The 23,202-nt window shown below is 33.5% G+C and overlaps 1 protein-coding gene across 12 annotated transcripts in view; it reads right to left on the bottom strand.

Moving 5' to 3' along the window:
* Nucleotides 1-23,202, bottom strand: part of UTRN (utrophin) — a 483,718-nt gene that overhangs the window by 258,986 nt on the left and 201,530 nt on the right. For 11 of the 12 annotated variants that reach the window (XM_036906868.2, XM_036906866.2, XM_057489131.1 and 8 more), the window contains 10 exons: nt 21,806-21,985; nt 19,679-19,807; nt 19,193-19,363; nt 16,851-17,012; nt 16,289-16,426; nt 12,357-12,548; nt 11,303-11,475; nt 5,450-5,600; nt 4,046-4,221; nt 305-440 (listed from right to left, as the gene is read on the bottom strand). In XM_036906868.2, coding sequence (XP_036762763.2) covers nt 305-440; nt 4,046-4,221; nt 5,450-5,600; nt 11,303-11,475; nt 12,357-12,548; nt 16,289-16,426; nt 16,851-17,012; nt 19,193-19,363; nt 19,679-19,807; nt 21,806-21,985 — 1,608 coding nt within the window. The remainder of the gene's footprint in view (nt 1-304; nt 441-4,045; nt 4,222-5,449; nt 5,601-11,302; nt 11,476-12,356; nt 12,549-16,288; nt 16,427-16,850; nt 17,013-19,192; nt 19,364-19,678; nt 19,808-21,805; nt 21,986-23,202) is intronic. The other variant, XM_057489130.1, reaches the window with a different exon arrangement.

Consider the following 23,202-nt stretch of genomic DNA (forward strand, 5'->3'; position numbering starts at 1 on the left):
CACAGTATTCTAAACACTACATCTTCTAAAATGATGAAGCTTGTTTTAAGATATCCTGAAAACCTTTGGTCTGATTTGGAGACAACATGATGTATCACTTTTATCTGAGTGAAGCCTTACCTCTGCAAGAACAAAGTCTTAACTGCTCTTTAAAAAAGGAAAAAAAGATATTCCTCTTTAAAGTTCACCACATTTACCACCAAGTCAGAGATGCTTCCCCTGTTCTTCAGTCATGCAATATCACATTTCGTGTACATGTATATGCAGCAAAAAGCATTGGCAAATTTAGAGGCAAACCACTTACTGTAAGTTCCTGCAGGTTTTCTGCCAGCTCAGTAGCTGATCTCTTCTGCACAGCATTCTCGGCCTTTGTTAACCAAAGGATAATCTCATCTAGTCCTTTCCTATATTCCGTCACCTGTGTACTCTCTCCTTTTAGCCTAGAAGAATATATTACGGAAAAATATTGAGAAGAAATATCCGATTAAGCAGGATATCCTGACTAAATACACCATACAAAGTAATTCTTAATGATCATCTTAATATGTATTCTTAAATGAGTGTTAGCAATGTATACCTCTGCAATACAAAGATTATCTGATACTGTAAGAACAAGAATCCTTTCTTCATTAAATTAAAAACCATCGAAACTAAAGAGTGTTATCTTCGTTCATCATGAAAAATTATATAGAAACTTAACAGAGAGGACTTTTTGTTAAGCTAGATACTAGGCAACATAATGGAAGTTTGGGGAAAAAATGTAAGAAATGTCTTCATCTAAATAATAAGAAAAAGCATATAATTCTCTTCGGGTTCTCCACAGAGATAGATAGGCATCATTATATGATATTTCATTCACATTATGTGGCAAGTATTACTGATATATTCATAGGAAAGAAAGAATAAGAACAAGTCAAGATACTAAGAATGGGAAATTTGTACAAGTATTAGGAAAGACAAGAAAAGATGGAAATTTGGTTAGTTCATTAAAATATTATATTTGAATGTAGCACCAAGTTATAAAAAGAGATCTAGAAAAAAACAAAGCAAAAGCCTTAAAGGATGTAAGCAAATACTCAAGTGAATATAAAAAAGGAACTGCCTTAATCAGATCTTTCAAATGTTATAAAAATAACACTAAGTATATAAACCATCTGTCAGCAGATGCGAATATGACTAGCACTCATATGACAAACAAACTTATGTATTTTTAAGAAAGGGTTTGAAAACTATTTAGAGCTTGGTGGTGATATCAATTAGCTGCTGGTTTAAAAATAGAATGCAATTTTTTAATGAATTACATTGTATCATCCCTAATAAGAATTTACATTTTTTATGGCTATGCCTGTTTCTTTTTAATCACAGAATACCTAACATATTGATGTAATATATATATACAATAAAATGCTGAATAAATACTTATATGTTTAAGAGAGAGTGATATTTGAAGGAGCATATCTTAATGTTTAAAATATGAATGAAAATCACTACAAAATCACAAGTTTTTACTTTTAAGTATCCATTAGGAGAGAACACTGATATAAGATTATAGTAAATAAATAATAAGGCAATAATAGAATTTTTAAGGTTACCAATACTAAAATAGGTATACAATCTACCCTCTGTATTAGAAGAATAAACTAACAACTTCGTAAACACCTAAGATACTATTACAGACCTTGCATTTCAAAAAAAAGTGGGAATTAAAATTTTCAATGCTTCATAATCATGACTAATTCAGTATTTTGAAAATATATCTGTGGAGACGAACATTATCAAGTACTTTGAAAGACATGTTTGAGTCACACAAAATATTCATCTGCAAACTAGCTAAATATAATCTACATTTTAAATGCTATCACTAAGAGTAAAACAACTTATAAATTCATATTCAAATAGTAGAAAACAATTGCTCATTAAGGAATAACACCATAAGTTGCTACACTATGCAAATATTTAACTATACACACTCAATACAAAAACAAATTGAACTGTGTGCTATTTTTCAATGACTCTGATAATAGTACATACAGAAGCTTTCAAAATTGCAAGGTGGACCCAGTTTAAGATGTTATCAACTGAAGTTACACATGAATTTATGAAAACAAATATTGTTTTAGTTAAAATACAGATGCTAGGGAAGAGATTCATTACTCTTTCTTCTTTCAAAAAGTGAGCAAAATATTTATTAGCTTCATCTTGTGAGCTCCAAGAGTAGTAATTACCACATTTCACAGAAATCCACTCGAAAATCTTTAGAGGAAATTCTGCAGGTATTGCTAATACCATGCCAACAGATACATCTTTTTCCCTAAGAAGACCTGAGAGATAGATCATTTTCGAGCTAGAAGGACTCTCCATGCAAATTCATTCACATAGCACATAAAATCCTAAGTGACCTCTGCTTCCAATCCTGCCCCAACCCCTGAGCTCTCTGCCATCTAACCTTTGCAGGTCTCTCACCTGGCCATAACATTTCATGCCTTCTACATTTGCCTCTTCTACTTCTTTTCCCTAAAAGGCCCTCCCTAGGAAGGATTTATGGGAAATTGCTATAAATACACCAAAATTCAGCTTCAGGATCCCTCCCTTGTGGTGCTTAAATTCCATAGTCCATCACCCCTGCCTGTTTGAGAACACTGTATCTTCTTAATGATGTGTGCTTGAATCACATTTTCTTTAAACATTTTCTTCATCTTAGTCTGAGTTCTTTAGTCATATTTGTATCCCCAGAGCTAGACACAAGACTCAATAAATATTGGTCAAATCAATCATCCATTACTGGCAAAATTCATCAATAACATGCTTAGAGAATAATTTTCAGGTTAATATTATAAGAACTAGATAGTCTGAGTGTTTACTATGAGTAATCAGGGCATATACATTTTTACAAATACTCTCATTTAATCCTCATGACACTCCTCTGAGAACATATCAGAGTTCTCATATACAGAGAAGGAAACTTGGCCAGATAGCTCTGTGGTCTCCCCAAGTTTGTACAGGAACAGTATTTGACTGTGTAAGCTTTGCATCATCTCTAACTTTCTGTGAAACCCTGGACAAGCTAAGTAACCTCTCCTCTCTGAGCCTTAGTTTCCAAAGTTATACAATGGGCTTAACAATTCGTTCAGAGGGTAGTCATGACAATTAAATAAAAGTGTGCAGGGTGCCAAATACTGTCTCTGCCACATGGCAATCTCTCAACCAAAGCACACAAACTATTATTTGTCTCTTACCAAAACACACAAAATAACAAATGTTATTTTATAAAAAGCAGCCATAGGTCAAATATTCATAGTTCAACATTTTATGTTATAATACTGAACTTGATAAGAGATCAGACTGACCTTTAACAAAACAATGGTTTATCACTAAAATAATACATCATCTATAGAGTTAAATTAGCAAGAAAAAATATCTGGAACTTTTACTCCAAACTATCATTACCTCCCAAGAAAAAATATGTTTGCAACCAGACATCACCCTAATAAAATATGGGGTAGTGTAATATAATCTTATGTAAAAACAAACACTAATACATTATATTTATTATATTATACATTGTATATTATATTAGACAAAGCACTGGCATATATAGATAAAGCAAGTCCTTTGACACTAAGAACCCCTGAGACAGAGGAATTAGTGCTATGACCCCAAGGCCCAGTCAGGTAATGAGCAAAAGAGAAGCCTGACCCTACACCCAGATCTCCAGACTGGAAGCCATGTATTCTTTCTCCTAATTCAAGTTTCTGCCACATAGACACCATATCATAATAAAGAGAAATAAGAGGAATAAAGGTATTGCTTCCATGTATGCTATCTGAGTGTTAAAATGAGACTTTAAAAGTGAGATTACCTAAAAATACCATAAGAGACAAAGTTCTAAAACACAGCACATGGACAGGAAAGGCCTCCAAGGTCAGTAAACTCCTACTGAATTATCAGATGATAAAAGACCTTTGAACTCATCTGACTGTATCTTAAAAGGCTCTGCCCAGAATATCTTTATCCCTGTGCCCTCAAGGTGTCACAGCTAAATCACCTTGGCTGCCGATCCTTCACTTCTGCAACAACCGCACTCCAGCGTTGGTTTAAACCTGCCAGCTTGTCTTTCAAGAAGTTTCCATCAGCGGAAGGGAGTTTTTGTACGATCCCATCCCCAGTTCTGTTTAGGGCTGCAAAACTGAGCTGGTGACTGCTGATGCCCTCCTCGAGTTCCTGTAACAGTACAACTCAAGATTAACTCCACGACTCAGTCAAATGGTTCTGACCCAACGGATCTACTCAGTGCTGCAGCATCAATTTAAGTGTTAGAGAAACAAAGTCCTGGAAGCATGTTTCATGTTCGTGAAAAAGGCATTTTAAGACACTTTAATTATGTATCAATGAACATCCTAAATGAAATCTATTTTCAAACCTAACCCACTGTTATGAATGTATCAGGCAAATAACAGTGAAAAAGGACAGCCTAGTTACACGGAATGCATAACAGCTTTTTACATGGAAGCTGTTACATATGCATCAGTCATGTTTCACTAAAGTGGATTTTTATTATCTTCTTCCCAACATGTGCTTAAAAGCGTCTCCTGAAAAACAAACACAACAAAACATACACCCCTATATACCATCCTATATACCATTATGGCCCACTGTGTATATATATGTAAACCTCAATGTGCTTTATTGAGACATTGCTTCACTGGTCTACAAACTTTTGGCAACAAATTAGAAAAGGATATTTTAAAGTCAAATTTAAGCACTTGTTATAACTGTAGAAATTAGAAAAACACATTAACATGTTTACGAGAAAAAAAAGCATTCTCTAACTCCTCATGAGCCATCTACACAAAATGTATTTTAAACAATAAAAGAGAAAATATTTTTAACAATGGTAAATTGAAATTTTGCTTGCTTTTGAGCATTATTTTTAAAGACCTGCTATTTATTACCAGTGAAACTGACTTATTGTGTTACATTTCCTCAAAATCAAATTAGACTTACATGAGCAGCTGCCTTGATACAACTCAAGAATAATTTACTTTTATGATAACTGTCATTGACACAAACAGAAATAAGATGCCTAAGTGTTTAAGTACAGAAAACAGAGGTGAGGTATGCAGGTATCTTTGTTCTTGATACAGTCTTGGGTATAAAATTTTACAAGTGTTATTCGGAATATAAAATTTTAAAACTAAAATTGCTTTTCACATTAGCCACTAGTATGTTTTCATTGAAATATCTTTAAAATCTTAATTAAAAACTGTAAATAACTAATTTGTCTTAAACCTTTGAAACTAGAAAGTAGAACTATAACAAAAATTACAAACTGTCTACATACTCCAGAGAAATTAATATATTTAGCCCCTACTTTTGAAATGTCTTAAATGCCACATACTAAATAAACATGCCTTTTTAGCAGATCCCCCAGCCTACCGTCAGCCCTCACCTGCTGATGTATCCGGGCTTTCTCTAAGTCCAGGCCACCATCTGCAGCAAAGGTGTCAGCCAGCAACTCTTCAGCTTCCATTACCCACTGTGTGAGGTCGTTAAGGTCACAGTGGAACTGTCTCCATTCTTCCACAATCCTGTCAAAATAACTAGATGAGAAACAAAATATGTTTTCTAACTTTCCAGGATGATAAAGAAGCCATTTTTCTAAAAAGGAAATTGAGATCTCATTAAACTGAAAGCCCCCCACAAGAGAATCTGCAACGCACTCCTCTGTAAGACTAGTGCCTTAGTGGGGTACAGTTAACGCTTCCTCTTAGAGAAGCATGCATCATACCGAGAGCAATCTGCACACACCATCCTGCCCCCTCTCTCTAACACGGGCATGCACACATACATGCACACACTAGACAGCTTTTTAGCTGAAGAGACAGCCTTCTCCAGCTTGGAAAATCAAGATTGATTAGATGCAGGCACATTAACCCACCAACTTTAAATACTTAACATCTCAATACCATGAATTGTAAAATATGATTAATTACTCTATTCTTTTAGGAAAGAAAAATGATCTTTTACTTCCAGAACACTTAATTACCACCTAGAACAAAATCCAAAGGGCCAAGACACTTCAAAATGTCCTCTCCCTCCACTGTCTCTGTGTTGTGGACTGAACTGTGTCCTTCAAATTTCATGTTAAAGCTCTAATGCCCAACATGACTATATTTGGAGATGAGCCTTTAGGGAGGTGATTAAGATTAAATGAGGTCATAAGGGTGGGGCCCTACAGCATATATATAGCACTCTCTCATTCTCCCTCTCTGCGGGAGCACTAAACCACCCCATCAGGGGTATCTTGTTATGGCAGCCCTAGCAGATTAACATCCTCTGTGCAACGACTAATCCAGAGTATCCATTTATCTGAACATAGCACTGTACGGAAGTGTCTGCAAAGCTCATTTTAGGCCTTGAGGCAAAGGACAATGGAGAGTTCCACTTCTACCGGAGAGTAACTCTTGCAGAAATGAGATGAAGTCAAACTCTAGTGCTGCTCACATTTGGAACACATCAAATAAGCATAAAAAGGAAAGCTTTTTTGGATTAGGATCCTAAAGAATTTCCTTCTGCCTTTTTTGTTCAGAGTAGTGGTGCTGGGAGACATTTATAACACATCACAGAGATTTTAATGACATTAATAAAATTTTTATTTTATAGAATAAAAATAGATAGTTCTATTTCTACAAAACAGTTAAATGGTCCCTGACAACACTAACTCCTAAACACTATTTAAATTTCCTTCTTCCATGAAAATCATTTTTGAAAACTGGGTTACTTTCTGTGGAGTGTCCACAGGGAAGCAAGATTTTATTGAACATGACAAAACACCCTGAGCAGATATTAAGACAATCCTCATTATTCTGCACAAAACTGTGCAATAACTAGATAACAAACCCAAATTCTGATTTTTTTTAATGCTGCAATAATGAAGAGAAAATGTGGCTAGGCAGGCTGCTCCAAAGACATAAAGACTTTGAAAGTATAAGCCTTAAACTTAGTAAAGAGCATTATCATTATAACAGGATGTAAAGTTCAAATAAATCTAAGGAGCACAGCTTAAATTAAATGTGAAAGAAGGTGAAAGAGAGAGATCCGTGAAGGAGGCTTCACGAAGTCCGCACCTACTCTCTATCCAGCCAACTTGAGTGGGAGGCAGCAGGGCGTTTGTGAGGGCTGTGGACTTCCAGAGTCAAAAGACTCTAAGTCCAAGCTTTACCCATCCTAGGTTTTAATTTACACTAGAAACGTATAAGTTGGCAAACTTTCTCAAATATTTCAAATGGCCTTGGTACCTTCTCCCACAGACTCATCTCACCCCCTAGAATCTAGTCTCTGACAAGGGTCCCACTGCCTACCCAGGCCCTCAAGCCAAAGACTTGGGGCTGATTTTTCACTCATTCCTCTTCCTTACTCCACCATCCCATCAGTCACCCCATTTTACTGATTCAACTGTTTAATTCTCAAATTTCCCCCCTTAGACTCCACTTCCACAGCCACTTCCTAATCAAGTTACCAGCAAGTGACAAGCACAGACACCTTGTTCTCAGTCTTGTCCTCTACCAATCCATTTTATAATCAGCAAACTGTCATTCCCTTGATAAAATACTGCAGTGGCTCCCTTTGTTCTCTGAGTAAAATGCAAGCTTCTTCACATGATACACAAGGTCATTCTGATACGGTCCCTTTAGAACTTTCTGGCTTCATCTGTGCTAAGAGTCCTACTGAACTATTTTCATTCCCTCAAAAGCATTATACTCTCTCTTACCTATGACCTTATGTCATGTGTGTTCCCTCTAGTCCTTCACCTGGCTAACTACAGTCTCGAAGAAGCCTTCCCAGATCACTCAGGGTTCCTAACATGACCTCAAGTGTTGTCCCCATCATAGCACTAAGCACTGTTTAATAAATGCCTGTTTAGTTTTCTACTATATACCTCTGGACCCTGAGAAAGAAACTGTTATCGATTTAGTGTATCTAAATATTATGGCTGCATATGCTTTGCTTTCATCAGCACTCAATAAGTGTTTGCCAGACAGACGGTACACAGATAGATGGATTGATAGGCATGTGTCTGTTGTGCATGGGTGTGAAGGTCTGTTATGATGAAATTGAATTTCAAAACCTTTTTAATGATGGGGAAAGAATAACTAATAAAATTAAGAAGAAAAACTATCAGAAATGGAAGGTGAAGAAAGTACAGAAAAAACTTTAAAGAAGTTCACGTGAAATGAGTGAAGAAAACTCTCTTTTGAGCAATACGTACAAGGTAGTAGAAATTAGGCCAACTGAAGAACACTGTTAAAAGCTTCTAAGTTCATGATGAGAGGTCTGAACTGGCCCACACAGCAGTGAGAGCCTCCAAAGAAAAGACAGAGGGTAAGTGTCTAAAAAGATGTTCTTAGGAGACAAAGATCCACAAGAATCTGTGGACGCGGGATGAACTAACTGGCTTAAAGAAAGAGAAGAAATTTGTCAGATAAAAGGGGAGTTCCATTATTTGTGTAAGATGGTTTTAAAGTCATGTATTTGGAAAAATATGAAAGCTAATGTCATGAACAAAGTAGGCATAAAGGAGTTCTCAAAGAAAGAGGATCCATTTTATTTTCATGGGATTTATCTTACTTTTATTAGAGGAGAACAAAGTTTGAAAAATTTCATAGGCAAAACAGCACAGGGACCTAGTGTGGACAGAGGGACTTGGTCACTAGGCATGATTATGACGTATAACTGAAACCTTGAAAGCAGAGAACACTTGACACAGCCTTGATGTTTTACAACAGAAAGAGTTTTCACTTATTGCTTATAAAAGGTAGATAAATAGGGATGGAGACAAATAAACATTTTAGGACATGTAACCAAGATTGGAAGAGATAAACAAAGCAAAATTTAGGAGTAAGAAGAACAAAATCAATTAATGCCTCCAAGTGTTAGGATAAATAAAATGAGATAGTCCTCTGGCAAATGTAATCAAGTAAAACAAAGAAAACAAAATAATGAAAGATAAAGGAGACCTTTATAACATAAGAGAACACAGTTCTGTGCTTAAAACTTTGAAAACTCCCAAATAATAAACTATTTTATTAAGGGCATGAATGGGATAGCAATCAACATTACGAATCAATATGTTCTTGAGTTCTACCATATTAGCCAGATGCATATATGTGAATAGCATAGCTGAAAAAAGAAGAAAAAGTTATCATTATATACAAATGATGTGTCAATATACTGCAAAAGGCCAAGAAAATAAATTTCATACACACACACATGTGCAGACACACACACACATGCACATAGGGTAGAAAAAGTTGCCATAAACCAACTCTACAACACGAGAAAACCACAAAACTACTGAGTTGTAGTCCTGGGGAAAAGGTAAAGACCTTCAAAACTTTACTGGGGACACAGAAAAGGAACTAAACAGTGAGAGAAAGACTGATTAATTTTTCACAAATGGATCGAAATGACTAAAATTCTACTGGAAGAATAAATATACAAAAAGACTACGAATTTTAAAGCTAGAATTATTAGAGAAAATTTGGCTGAAAAAATTTTATGTTTTAAAAACTGAAAATGTAATAGTATTAGACCAAAACTGATAGTACAATAAGGCAGAATTGGCAGAATTAAATAAACATGAGATAGGAATGCACTGAAAATGATATAAAGGAAGTTCACCAAAAATAAAGAGCTGCATTATTCAACAAAAGTATTGAGAAAAAATGATGGTTCATTTAAGAAAAATAAAGCAAAATAGAAAAGATTAGTGTTTCTTAACTCAGAGAGCGGAGGAATATTCAACCGGTAGAAAGGTATGGACCCTACTCTTGGTGTTGAGGATTTGGTATATAGAACCGTCAACCTTGTGGCCTCAGCACAAAATACATAATCAAAATAAAATTCAGATAAAATAAAATCCATAACCAAAATAATCAAAACTTTAATCAAACAAAATTCCTTTTAAAATACACATATTAAACCTCACAATGAAAAAAAAGCATATAAACAAAGTGAAATCACAGAGGAAAAGACTTAAAAGATATAATTATATAAAATTAATACTATATATATCAAAGAATGTCATTAACAAAATTAAAGGGCACATGAAAAGTTGTGAATAATAAGCAATAAACAAAAAATATAAATGGTTAATATCCTTAGTGTAGAAAAAAGCTTCTGCAAATTAAAACAAAAAGAATAAAACCGTAATAGAAACACGAGCAAAGAACATGACCTAGCAATTGAAAGAAGAAATAACACTGGTGCCAATAAACATATGCAAGTACACTGAAATCTCACTGATAATCAAAGAAATGAAAATAACGTTGAGATGCATTCCATCGCTATAGAATTGGCAAAGGCCTAAGAGAAACAAACAAAAAAACCTGTCAAGGGTTCTTTCAGTAAGAAGGACACTTTCACATATATTGTTGGCAGGGTTATAATAACCAATTTCATGATTTAATCCAGAGTCTTAAAATCTTATTGTTTTTCAAATAAATTGGTCTTCATCTAATAATCAAGTCTGATTAACTAGCCAGAAGTATTTATAAAGATATGTGTAAAATGATAATCTCTAAATGTAGAAAAGATTTTTAGCATCCATACAAAGCAGTACACCAAAATGCTGTTAAAAGTCATCTTTTCAAGGATTGTATAATCACATGAAATATGTAAGTTAAAACAAAAAGATAAAGAACATGATGTCTAGCTTTTGGTTTAAGTCCCTAAAGTTTTCCAATATATTTTTTTTATTAGCTTTCCTCTTAGATGATACTTTATATTGGACTATTTTACATCTAATTTGTCTTTCCACTACATAGCTACTGGCAAAAATCTTACCAGTTTTTATTTCTACTTATTAACAGGTCTAGTCAAAACTGAGAAAGGAGAACTCTCCAAAGCATTCCATTAAACAAGTTATAAAAAAAGGGTCTGGAGTTATATATGAATTCTAATATCTGTAGCTGTCTCTGTTCTTCACTCACATTCATCATCAAGTGTGTGGAGAAAATGAACATAAATGAAAATCCTTTATAAGTTTTTTAAAGAAAACAGACACAATTTAGATTTTAAAAATTCAAGGTGCTTCCTTTAATTTATTAAGATGCTAAGATATTACATTGCAAAGGATTATATGTGATCTGATCTCTCTTTGTTTAAGTAACTACACTCATAAATAGGGCCTACTATGAGGATTTGAAACATGTTCTTGTTAATCTTAATGTGCACAGGACCTTATTCATGCTCCATGAACTTATAGACCTTTCTGAAAAATTAAATATTAATTTATACATACCCTTTACGATCATTGTGCATTCTATTAATTCTGTCCCATTTTGCATTCAACTGAGAAAGTGTATCCCGGATCTGAATGGCTTCAGGTCCAGAAGCTTCAAGGATAACATCTGGTTGTTTTTCATGAATGATGGCAATCTGCTCTCCAAGTTTGTCCAGTTGGTCTTTGATATCCTACAAATATATTGTCATATGTTAACAAAATCCAGCAGAGTTAAAAAGAATGGGATCAAAGAAGACCAAAGATTTATATTGTATAACGCTTATTTAAAATATAATGAGACATAATAATTGCCTCATCACAACGGGAAACTTTTTTAAAATAATGCCTATATTGACTGGCAAAATGTGAGGAACTCTACATGATATACCCTAATGGCAGAAAAGAAAGTCCTCACAGATGTTCAAAGTGGCATTTGTACAGGACATATAAAAAAACTTCAATACATTCCTTAAAGGTAATGAAGTGTTTGAGGATGAAATTATTTATATTTTATATAATATAAAATAATGCTAAATTAAATACAGAAATGAGCTATCAAAGCCACCAAATTTATCAGCAATTTTATTGTAACTTTATATATAAAGTGCCATCAGATTATATGAAAAGGCCTTGATGGTGTTTAATAGTTTTGCGAATTAACTAAAAACTTTCAGATACCTAATTAACTTACAATCTACATGCTTTCATACTCGAACAACTGGCCAATCTTAAATCATTATAAATGGCAAGATAAATGCTGACATTTTACAGCAACTGACAATCAAGCTTATAAGAAAGGAATATGGTTTGTGCATGTGTTTGATTTTAAAAAGTCTTTGGCATTGCAAAGAATAACTGCATGCTAAAAAAATCCATACCTATTTTTAAAAAATAAAAAATTTTTATATTTCATTGTTTAATATAATCACAGAGGTTTAATATTCATATTCCTTATGAATTCTTTGGCACAAATTTTAAAAGTTACAGATCATCTAAGTAGGTATAATGACAAATTCCTTGCTTTATTTCTGCATTAACTGTGGCTATTCAAATGTGGTGCCTGGAAATTTACCTTCAGAGAGTCTTCTTGAAAAGAGAAGTCTTCATAAATAGCAGTACTTAGCTCTGGAGCATTAAGTGATAATTCAGCATTATCCATGGAATGTAAAACTTTGTTAATTTCAACCAGATAATCTGTAGGGAGAGGTGATGACCTAATTCCAGAAGCGAATTGACCTGTTCTCCTCTGCTGAATAGGGATAGCCTGTTAACACATTAATATTAATAATGCGTATCTCTTAAAATATCCTCACAACAAATCACAGCAAACTGATAGAAACACAACACTATTTTGCGGAGGAATTCAATAACATGAACCGAAATAAAAAAACTAAGTTTTAATTTTTTTATATTTCTTCCCCACAATGACACAGAAATCCTAACAATCTAATTTTCATCTGTAACCTGCTGTTAAGCAGCATAACTTAATGCTTGAAAGGTTTTTCTTCAAAACCTATGCCACCTAAACTCACATAGTAAACAAGAAACATACAACTCCTTTTCAAGCTTATTAAGGAAATGACCCTATCTTGCAAATTATAAAGTTCTGTATGAAATAAAAGATTTTAATACTATTTTTATTTCACCCATTTTTTAAAATCTCACAGAGTAAATATGTCTGGGCCTTATTTGTTCAAAACATAAATAAGTTAAACACCTATTCATAATATAAAATTTAAAAATGCAATGGGGGTTTTGATTAAAATAATATCCAAGCAATTCAGTATATGATCTTAACTTCTGAGAACGATATTATAAAACATGAATATTCTACATAACACAATAGGTCCTAACATGCTAAATTCAGAGAGGTCCTAAGTTGGTGGACTACTTACTTGCTCTAATAAAGTATATTCTGTATCCTCTATCAGAGCTTTCTAAACAATAAAGTGCTCTCAGGATGGGCCACTAGGCAGTCCTTCAGGAGTTCAAGTCCTTTACTCCTACAGGGCTACAATTTAATAAACACTGTCTACCATATGCAAATGGCCAAAATGCATCTACTTATGAATTAAGGCAATTTCCTTGATACTTTCATTATATTTTTTATACTGAACTTCTAAAAAATGATATTCTTCTGCAAAATCAAAAATAACAGTGAAAATGATCATAAACACACATTCACTGATTTAGTGATCCTGAAAATGGGAATTCCTAAATGAAACCAAGACTCAAGACAAAACTTGAGTCAATAACTGGGGTTGAATCAACAGGGGTGCATTTATAAGTTAAACATTTGTCTCCTAGAATTTGATAAACTATTGCTTTTAGCAATTGCTGGGCAGTGCCAGATAGCCAGGTTAGAAGTAAGCTGACAGATATTTTGACTTGATTCCAGGATTATTTATATTTGACTCTAATATTAATTAAATTATCCTAAGGCCACACATTCAAACTTCAGTCATAGAGCATTTCTAGATATTTACCCATATGTCTAAAGCAAATTATATTTTTTAGCAAATATAAAAGGCTAAAATAAATAAATGTGTCCACCCAGAAACCAGTTTTGAATTAAAAAATACTAAATTTTGTTTAAGTAAAGAAAAAAACTTTTTAATTTTTTTTTTCAGATTTTAATTTTAAACAGACCGATTTTTTGGAAGATCACAAAAAATAGGCTCAATGGTTCCTCTTCTTTACTTTAAGGAATAAGAAAAAGACATCAGGAAAGTATTTACAGGTTGACTAGTCATGTCAGAAGAGTTATATAAGAAACTGGGATCCTGCTTATCTTTCTCATCTGCTAACCAGGGTCTTGTTGAGAAAGCCTCTTTTTTCCCACAACCAAAAAGGGGTGCCAGGACTCTAGCTATTGATATGTGCTTGAGGACATTCAACTTTCTAGTACTTTCTTCATTGGCATCACTAAACATATGCCAGACTTTTTTGTTTTAATCTGCTCTGTTGAATAACTGGCGGTAGCCACTTCCCTACCTTAACAACCCCTACAAGGCCAGGGATCCTGTGCTGCTTTTTCAGTTATACAAGATGATCCTTCCACAAGGTCACATAAACCTGAGGCTTTCCACTCAGCTGGGAAGGTCAGGAGGTATTGTAAATAGAAAGATCCAAGTTTAAAAAAAAATTACATTCATTACGACTATCTTTTTCTATGCAGACTAAAAATAATCTAGGATCTTCTGAGCCTCCATACTCTTGCAGAAACAGCAAGGCAGTTCAAAATTTAAATATGTGCTCTCTATATCCCCAAAATAGAATTTATCTCCAAGAGTGATCAATCAAAATGCCCTAAGAGAGAAATAAAAAGGTCCTCAAGATCTGACCCAGACTTTACTTCCGGATAATTTTATTTAAAAGAATTCTGCTAGGACACAGAAATACAAATACACTACAAGCTAGAACTAAAATTAGACAGTGTTACATGATATAGCTCATGTCATACAACAACCTAAAATCCAGACAGATTAAAAAGTTTAATTTAAGTGGATGCTTTATAAAGATTTTCTAAGACTTGTCTTTATCAAACCATAGGGAAAAATTGGACTAAGCAGAACTGAATATTCATCAACTCTCTGAAGGATAAGACTTTTTAGATCCCAAAACAGCCTGCCAAAAAAAATTCACAAAGATAACACATATTCATGTGTGGCTAAACAAATATTTTAAATGGTTGCATGTTAAAGCTAAAATAGAAGATAAAAAGCATTAAGAATATTTTTACAGCAAGTATAACAAGAAGTTAGTATCTTTATTTTATAAAGAGCTTGCACATATTTTTAAAATTGCAATATCCTAACACATACAGTTGACCTGTGGATGACACAGCTTTGCAGGGGTCCAATTATATGTGGATTTTTTTCAATAAATATATTGGAAAATTTTTTGGATATTTTCAATAATTTGAAAAAATATTTTCTTTTTTCTAGCTTATAAGAATATAGCAGGACTCTCTTGTCCCCTCCTGGCATGAGCCAGGAACTCTATTCTCTCACTTTATTTCTAAATAAAAGCCTGTACCTTGCTCTCCTAAAAAAAAAAAAAAAAAAAAAAAGAATATAGCATATGATACATATAACATATAAAACATGTTTATCAACTGTTTATCTTATCAATAAGGCACATAGTTAATAATAGGTTATTAGTAGTTAAGTTTTGGGGGAGTCAAAAGTTATATGCAGATTTTCTACTGTGCAGGGGGTCAGCAACCCTAACCCCAACATTGTTCAAGGGTCAACTGTATTTCAAATAAGAAAATAAATCCTGTAAACTGGTAGTTCTCAATCCTGACTGCACATTAGAATCATCTAGGAAGTTATTTTTAAAGAATGCCCACAACTAGGCCCAATCTGAGAGATTTTGATTTAATTGGTTTTGGGGTTCAATTTTTTTTTAAGTTCACTTTGGGACATGTTACAAGGCTACAATGCTTGCAGATAGATAGGCAGCAAGCCAGGAGACTGTAAATTTCTATTAGATTCCAACTTCATCAACCAAAACTGATTCTAGAGGGATTACTTAAGAACAGACTCTGGGAAACACAAGCACATTTGTGATTCAGCCGGGAAGATGGTCACTGAAAAGGGAGCTAATGGCGAAGATTTTTCTAGAGCATAAATCATAGTTTCTCAATTTCAAATATTTACTTCCTTCCTTGTAAACTAGAATTTTTTGACATGGGCAACACCTCCATATATAAAATTCAGAACTGAAAGAGGAAGTCATTCCCAAAAGGGATGGGGCCCTTTTTTGGCTTAATACATTATCAGAAATCCCAAAGAGGTAACTAAAAATAAGGTTTTATGATTCTTTCTTTGAGTGTTGCCCCATCCAAAAATATAAACACATTTAGCAATGAACATTAGAAAGGAGAGGTAGGTACTATTCCAAGTGGTTTTTTTTGAAGTGTCCATGAATACATCATCAAACATCTCAATGGCAAGAGCCAAACAGTTATTTAAGTGAAACACTCTCCTGTGACAATACCTTAATTTTGTTGTATCTTGTGCGTAAAAGTAGTAACTGCAAACGTATCTTTTCTTTTTTATTATCCTCCATAGGTTGATATAACATTTGTTCTCCTCTTTGTAGAATTTCCTCAATCTGGACTCTTTCCTCATCAATCTGAAAGTTTAATTGAAAAAAATTACTCAAAAGAAAAATGCACAGGGTCACTTAATATTAGTTCCTAACCTACAACGTATAAGTCAAGATAAGTTCATCTGAACAATACACAACAAAAAATTCATGTTTTTCTTATAATATTTCATGTTTGAAGTTAAAATATCACATAAAGAATGTGAGGTTAGCAGCAGTTAGATAACACGAAGGTTACACATTAACTTTAGTCAGAACATGTAACTATTTTTTTAATACATTACATAAATAACCCGGCAAATCTTACATTGACACTCGCTAGAAAAATCACATTTGGATTTGTTCTATCATGTTTGGAAGATTCTTTGGGTAAACATCATTGATGTAAAAACATAATTAACAGAGAAGAAAAATAAGAATACCCTGGTTTTGAAAATCTCTTTGAACCAACCTTTTCATCTTCATCACTGGATTCCAAGTGTTTTTCCACAATTTTTAACAAGTTTTCTATGTCATTTTCTAATTTTTCCAAGTCAGAGGAAGGTGTATCAGCTTCAAATGCTTCAGTGGTCCCCAGACATTGGTATGATAATGGTTCCTGGCCAATTAGCAACTGTAGAAAGAAAAGTATTATTTGAAAGGTTACATTCTTAACTAGACCTTCCATCATAGCAGAGGGATAGAGGGTCAAAAGAGGAACTGGCATTTATTTGAATGGACTTTAATTTCATTCATTCTTACTGCAATGATTTTACCAGTTTGGGCTTCTCTGAATTACCCATTTTCTTCAAACTCCAGTCAGGGATGTGACATAGTGATCAAATGACTGTGGTGGCCTGGTGTGCTGTTTGGAGGATTCTGAGACCACACATGGGCAGAGTAGGAGACGGTACCATGATGTAAAGCCATTCCTGCCATGGCCACGGAAAGCAAGAAAGGCCACCACCCATTACAGGTACATCCCAGTGAATGCCTCCCAGTTAACTCTCCCCAGAAACCAGGGAATCCCCTTTGGATTTTGATACCCAAACTTCAAAAATCACTTATTTCTCAATGCAGTATTTTCACACAGTATCTAGATAGAAAGTCTTTATGTGACTAAATTCAGTGTAATGAGTTTAATGAAACTAAATAACATGCAGGAAAACGAAATACAGTATTGGCTGAGCATGGAAAACTGGCACTCTCACTCTGAGGTATAAATTGGCACAAACTTTCTGCAGGACTCTTGCAAAATCTATTTAACAGTGTTTATATGCACACCTCTTGTGACGATTTTAAGGAGTTCTAAGATTTGACCTGCGGGCATATTAAGAGATGAGCAAAAGCCATGCATGAAAGGGTTTTAACGATATAATATTTATAAAAACACAGAAAAAGTGGAAAATTGACACAGAAAATTATAACACATCTATAACGAAATACTCCATAGGTGCTAAAAACCATGTCAAAGGTGAATATACAAAAAATATAAAGACTTTGATATTTTAATAGCACATACATATGAGTAAGACACGTATGCCAAAATATTAACAGAAGTTATCCATGGGGGCAAAGACAATTTTGTTTCTTCATATTTCTTTTCACCCCATCCCTGTATCTCCTGCATTTATCTCTTACACCAGGAAAAATAGGTCTACTGACAAGAATAAATAAGCTTAGGTCAGAAGGTAAGACAGTAAGATCAAGGTCAAGGAAGATAAAAGTTAGACTAAGATTTTTATTAGGTTTATTTTGGGGTTTTTTTGAGTGTGTGTGAACATCTAAGTATATTTATCCATATGCTATGAAAGTTAGTCTGGTCTATTATATTAAACATTTCTAATTAAAGCAGAGTTAGACAATACGTACTTCTGGCAAGAAACTATATCCTTTTTCTTAGATAATTTCAAAACACAAATCTCAAGAGGTGGAGTTAACTGAATACTCAAGAAATGCCATCCTATGGATAAAGCTGGGATCCTGAAAAACTCAGAATCCTCTGTCAGAATGAATACCTGGTTTGAAGGACCCCCAAAGTCGGCTATGCTGCTTTGTTTTTTCCCCCAGAAAACCATCACAATGTTTTCATCTTTTCGGCTTAGCATTTACGGAGCACTCACTACATGCTGGGCCTTGAGAACACTACAGTAGAAAATTGGGTTTCCTCCTCTCGTGAAACAAGGGGAAGAGGAGAGAGAATCACAAAGGCACACAAAGAGGAAAATTATAATATGGTAGCACAAACACTTTTTTAAGGAAAGCACTTATTTATTATCCTCTTATTTAAACTCATAAAGCTCCTCTTCAAATTTATAAAGCCAGACAGTAGCTTTCTGCATTAGGTTAAACTTAGCGAAATGACTTGTAACTTTTAGATGGATCAAGGATCAACCTGTCAAATAACAAAAAACAAGTTCACAAGTGTATACTGTGCACAAATTTATAAAGCTTAACTATAAAATAATGGGTTTAATATTTTCGCCAAGCTTGGGAATTAGTCTCATTATTTTACAGCCGATTTTAATTTTGAAGGACACTTTGAAAAATTTTCTTAAATGGGTTTATTATAATAACCTCTTGTCCTCTCTCCTTCATAGATACAATCAGATAACTAAGGTCAAATGCTCCAAAGAAAAATCATGAATATCATTTTAATTAAAAAATTTTTATGTATATACCAAATACTCATTTATCATTTAGATACATACCCATAAGAAAAGTTTTATATAAAAATATAATTACACACACACACCACACACACACACACACACATATATATATATATATATATATATATATAAAATCACTCACTTTGGCACTTCTGATATGTTGAGACACCTTTTCAAAGTTTCTGTTCAGTTCAGCTACTTTTGGTTCTACAAGCTCCCTGCTTGAGCCTCCCCGTGCATTCATCAGAACAACGGCTTGATCACGGACATTTTCAACTTGGAGGGTGGCATCATGCAGCTCAGATATTAAACGCTAATTGTGAGAAACACAGAATTATCACATGGGAAAAATCAACACCAAGCAAGGGTGCGCTGCTAACTCGGAATCACAGGTCATTTAAATAAATGTCTGAGACTCCTACAAGAGTTTTTAAAACAATCAATTTAAGTAAGAGCTGTTCCTACAGGACTCATTCAAGACCTCAGTTTCTCCCACCAAAATAAAATCTAGTAAGTCTGCTGCAAGGGAAGAATGTGGGCACCAGTGACTTGGAACCTTCTACCAGACGGAAGACTGCAGCAAAGCCTTCCACGCCCAGCAGTGTCACAGGTCCTCTGCATTTGCTACCTTCACAATTTCTTCCCGTTTACTTGCTGGTTTTTTTTCAATCTCATCCAACAGAGCTTCAGCTTGATAAAGCCAGGTACTTAAGTGAGCGACATTTCCATCAAATATTTCCAACTGGTTCTGATGGTTCTACAAAGGAATTAATAAAACACTGATAACAATCATATGCAATATTTAAGATGATAACCTTAGAAGACATGTAAAAGACCTTCGAAGAACTAAGATTAAATAGCTTTTCAATTTCTTTGATTTACACCTCAATACAATAAAAAGGTGAAAAAGAATAAAAGGTGAAAGTTTCTTTTTCACTTTCATTGTCTCTCCCTTATTCCTCATTCTTGTATTACAAGTAATCTCATTTGCCCCACATGACTGTATTTTTTTAAAACTTACTTAAGGAAGTAGTAATAAAAGAATGATTAAAATATGGACTGAATACAATTCTGCCTGCTCAGTAGACTATCACTGCTCAGCGGGTAGGGCCAATGTCTTTCTTTTCACCTAGATATAATCAGCACTTATTATTACACCAGGCACAGACCTCAGTAATGTTTCCTGAAGCAGGATATAAAATATGATTGAGACTCAATTTGAAACCAGAAGCAAACAGTTAAGCTGCTTAAAACTGGGCAAGTTAGCTGAGGTTAAGGCAAGAAGTTACAACTTGATCAAGGAGAGTGGAGCATCTTCATATGAAATCAACATTTAGGAACTATATTTTATGGAATAAGGGGAACTAGAAAACACAGAAGAAAAGTGTTTTAAAGGCAAGGAAACAAATGGTTAATCTAAAATATGGAAAAATAGTTAAAAAAAGAAAAGAACTAATAAATGGCATGAGAAAAGTTTTGACAGTGATATGTATTCTAAGTAAAAAGAATTGATGAGCACCAGATTTATTTACCCTGATAAAGCAGGTAAAGCAATCTGGGCAGATTATTTGAAAGGAAAACTCAGAAGGAACAAACTGGAGAATACAGAAGTAAGGGTCATGAGAATGTGGAATAAAGTTACTTATAACAAAAATGAATCTATAATATATTTAATGAACATATTTTATAAGCCAGTTTCACAAACATTATTTAAAGTCTAACAACTCACATATGATCTTTTACTCCCATTTTATATATAGGAAAAATAAAATTTGGTGACATTAAATAATTTACTCAAGATTATACAGGTAAGTCCTGCAAGAGCTCTGGATATGAATTTGACAGATCAAGATATAATAAGCCCATGAACTTCAATTCCCTACACATTCTAATTGATTTCAATAAATGATTAAACATATAATAATTTTTTGTTCTCTCTCTCTAACCATTACCCAGTAATTCTATGAATTTGGAAAAAGTCCTGTCTCAGATATGTCAGAAAGAAATAATAACTTATAAATGACAACTCCTTCTAAGGGTGGAATATATATATATATATATATATATATATTTATTCATTTGTTAGTGTAAGAGAGGCAGAAAACCACTGTGAAAATTAAACTGTCACTATTTTCATGAAATAATTAACAGTGTAGGGGTATAACCAAAGACTAATAACATTTAACAATTATTGTAATCATCATCATCATCATCATATCTAATACTGGGTATTTTAACTATAGCTATATAAGAGCACTACATGTTTTATGTTAATCATTACAAAACCTACAAGAGATAGAAATTATAATAATGCCCATTTTACATATGAAAAAAGACTTAGAGAACATTTAAGTAACAAGACCAATGTCACCCAGCTAGTAGTCAAAACTTTTTATTAAAGCCATCAGATGTTAGAGCCTGCACTCTTAACTAGTACACCATTACTAGAGAATAAATATTATATATATAGTTTAAGAAAGAATGAAAATTAAACACAATGTTAAATAGGTACACTTACTAAGATATAAAAGTACATGTATAACTCAAGTGGTTTGCTGAATAATAGAAACATTCTGAACTCTTTCTAGTAATTATCTTTCCAAAGGAAAAAATTAAAGGCAATCTAATTAAATTACTTCACAGGAAACATTATTGTGATACACAGAAAATAGAACTTGGAATTCTAATCAAAGCTGCATTCATTTTTAGGTAATTAAAGGAGAGAAAATTTCATCAAATTTTCCCCAAAACATACCATTAGGGTATTGCACCAATCCTCCGTCCAGGTGCGGACTCGGCTCCACCCAGCGTTAAGGACACAGAGCCTCTCTTCTAAAAGAGGCTCGCTGCCCTCGATCAGGTTCTGGAGGGCAGCACTACTCTCTGTGATGATATTTAAATCAGCTTTTCTCTTTTCCAGATCCTTCAGAATATTCTAGAAAACAAAAATACCAAGATCCACCTGACCTTTCAGAACATCGTCAAAGTCTATACAACCTTATTTTTTTACATGTATTCTTCCACAGACACATAGTGGTCTGTGGTAACTAACATAAAATATACCAAAGGCTTACAAAACTGACTTCCATAACTTACTACTATAGTTAGAATTCTTAAGTTCATAATACAAATTAAAACATTTAATTATGCAAATATCAAAAAAATATAACAAATCCAGGTAACCATTCATTTATTTTTAGTATAAATTCCACTTATTACACACACACACCAAGTATCTTCATCATAACTCTACCTGTGAAGAATAAATTTCATTTTCAGTAACTACAAGGTGTTAATGCAGAACTATGTCAGTTCTCAAAAGTTATAATGAATTTCTGTTCTAGACTACTATAGGAAACTAATGATGTGTACGATATTTACTTGCAAAGATAACATCCTATAACTAGGATAATTAAAATATAATCTGTTGTATAAACATTACAAAAAATATTTCATCTTAACTAAATCATAGGAGAACCAGCACATTTAAGCTTTGGTCTTCCAATTTTCACAATATGCAAAGATAATACTCTGGATGGTATGATGATAACTTGATCACACATTCATTAGTTAGACCAGGCAAGGTGTGTAGTCAGAGTTATCAGACAATGTTGGTTTTCAAAATTAAAACTACAATGTTCTTTCAATCAAAAAGTAAACATGTGCATATCTACCCTATTGCTGTTGACTTTTTTAAACCAACATTTGAACAAATCATTTCAAGGAGCTCAAGTTTATATTTATCTGACATTATTAAATCATATTTTGGAAGGCATAAAAATTGCCAATTTACCAGTGAGTCAAGATATAAACACTCACTTGGCCATGTCAATTACTGGTATATTTATAAAAAGCACTAAAATATTTCTCTCAAGTATTCTTCTCCAAAAGGGAAAAAATAAAATACAATTATCCACATTCATGCTCTCTTGAATTAAGATTTTCTGCATTCCTTTTGTGGTTATGTAGTGATTGACTAGAAAATTCTTTGAGAACTAATTAACTGCTAGTAAATAAATTTAAACAGTATATATACCATCTATGCTAGGAGATTTCATTGTAAAGAAAGTGACTACATTAAAAATAATGATATCTAAATGAAGGAATAAGAGTACTATTTAAGTTCAAGAATGAAAATGCTAAAGTTTTGCA

Source organism: Manis pentadactyla, chromosome 12, assembly GCF_030020395.1.
Source record: "Manis pentadactyla isolate mManPen7 chromosome 12, mManPen7.hap1, whole genome shotgun sequence".
Taxonomy (NCBI): Eukaryota; Metazoa; Chordata; class Mammalia; order Pholidota; family Manidae; genus Manis; species Manis pentadactyla.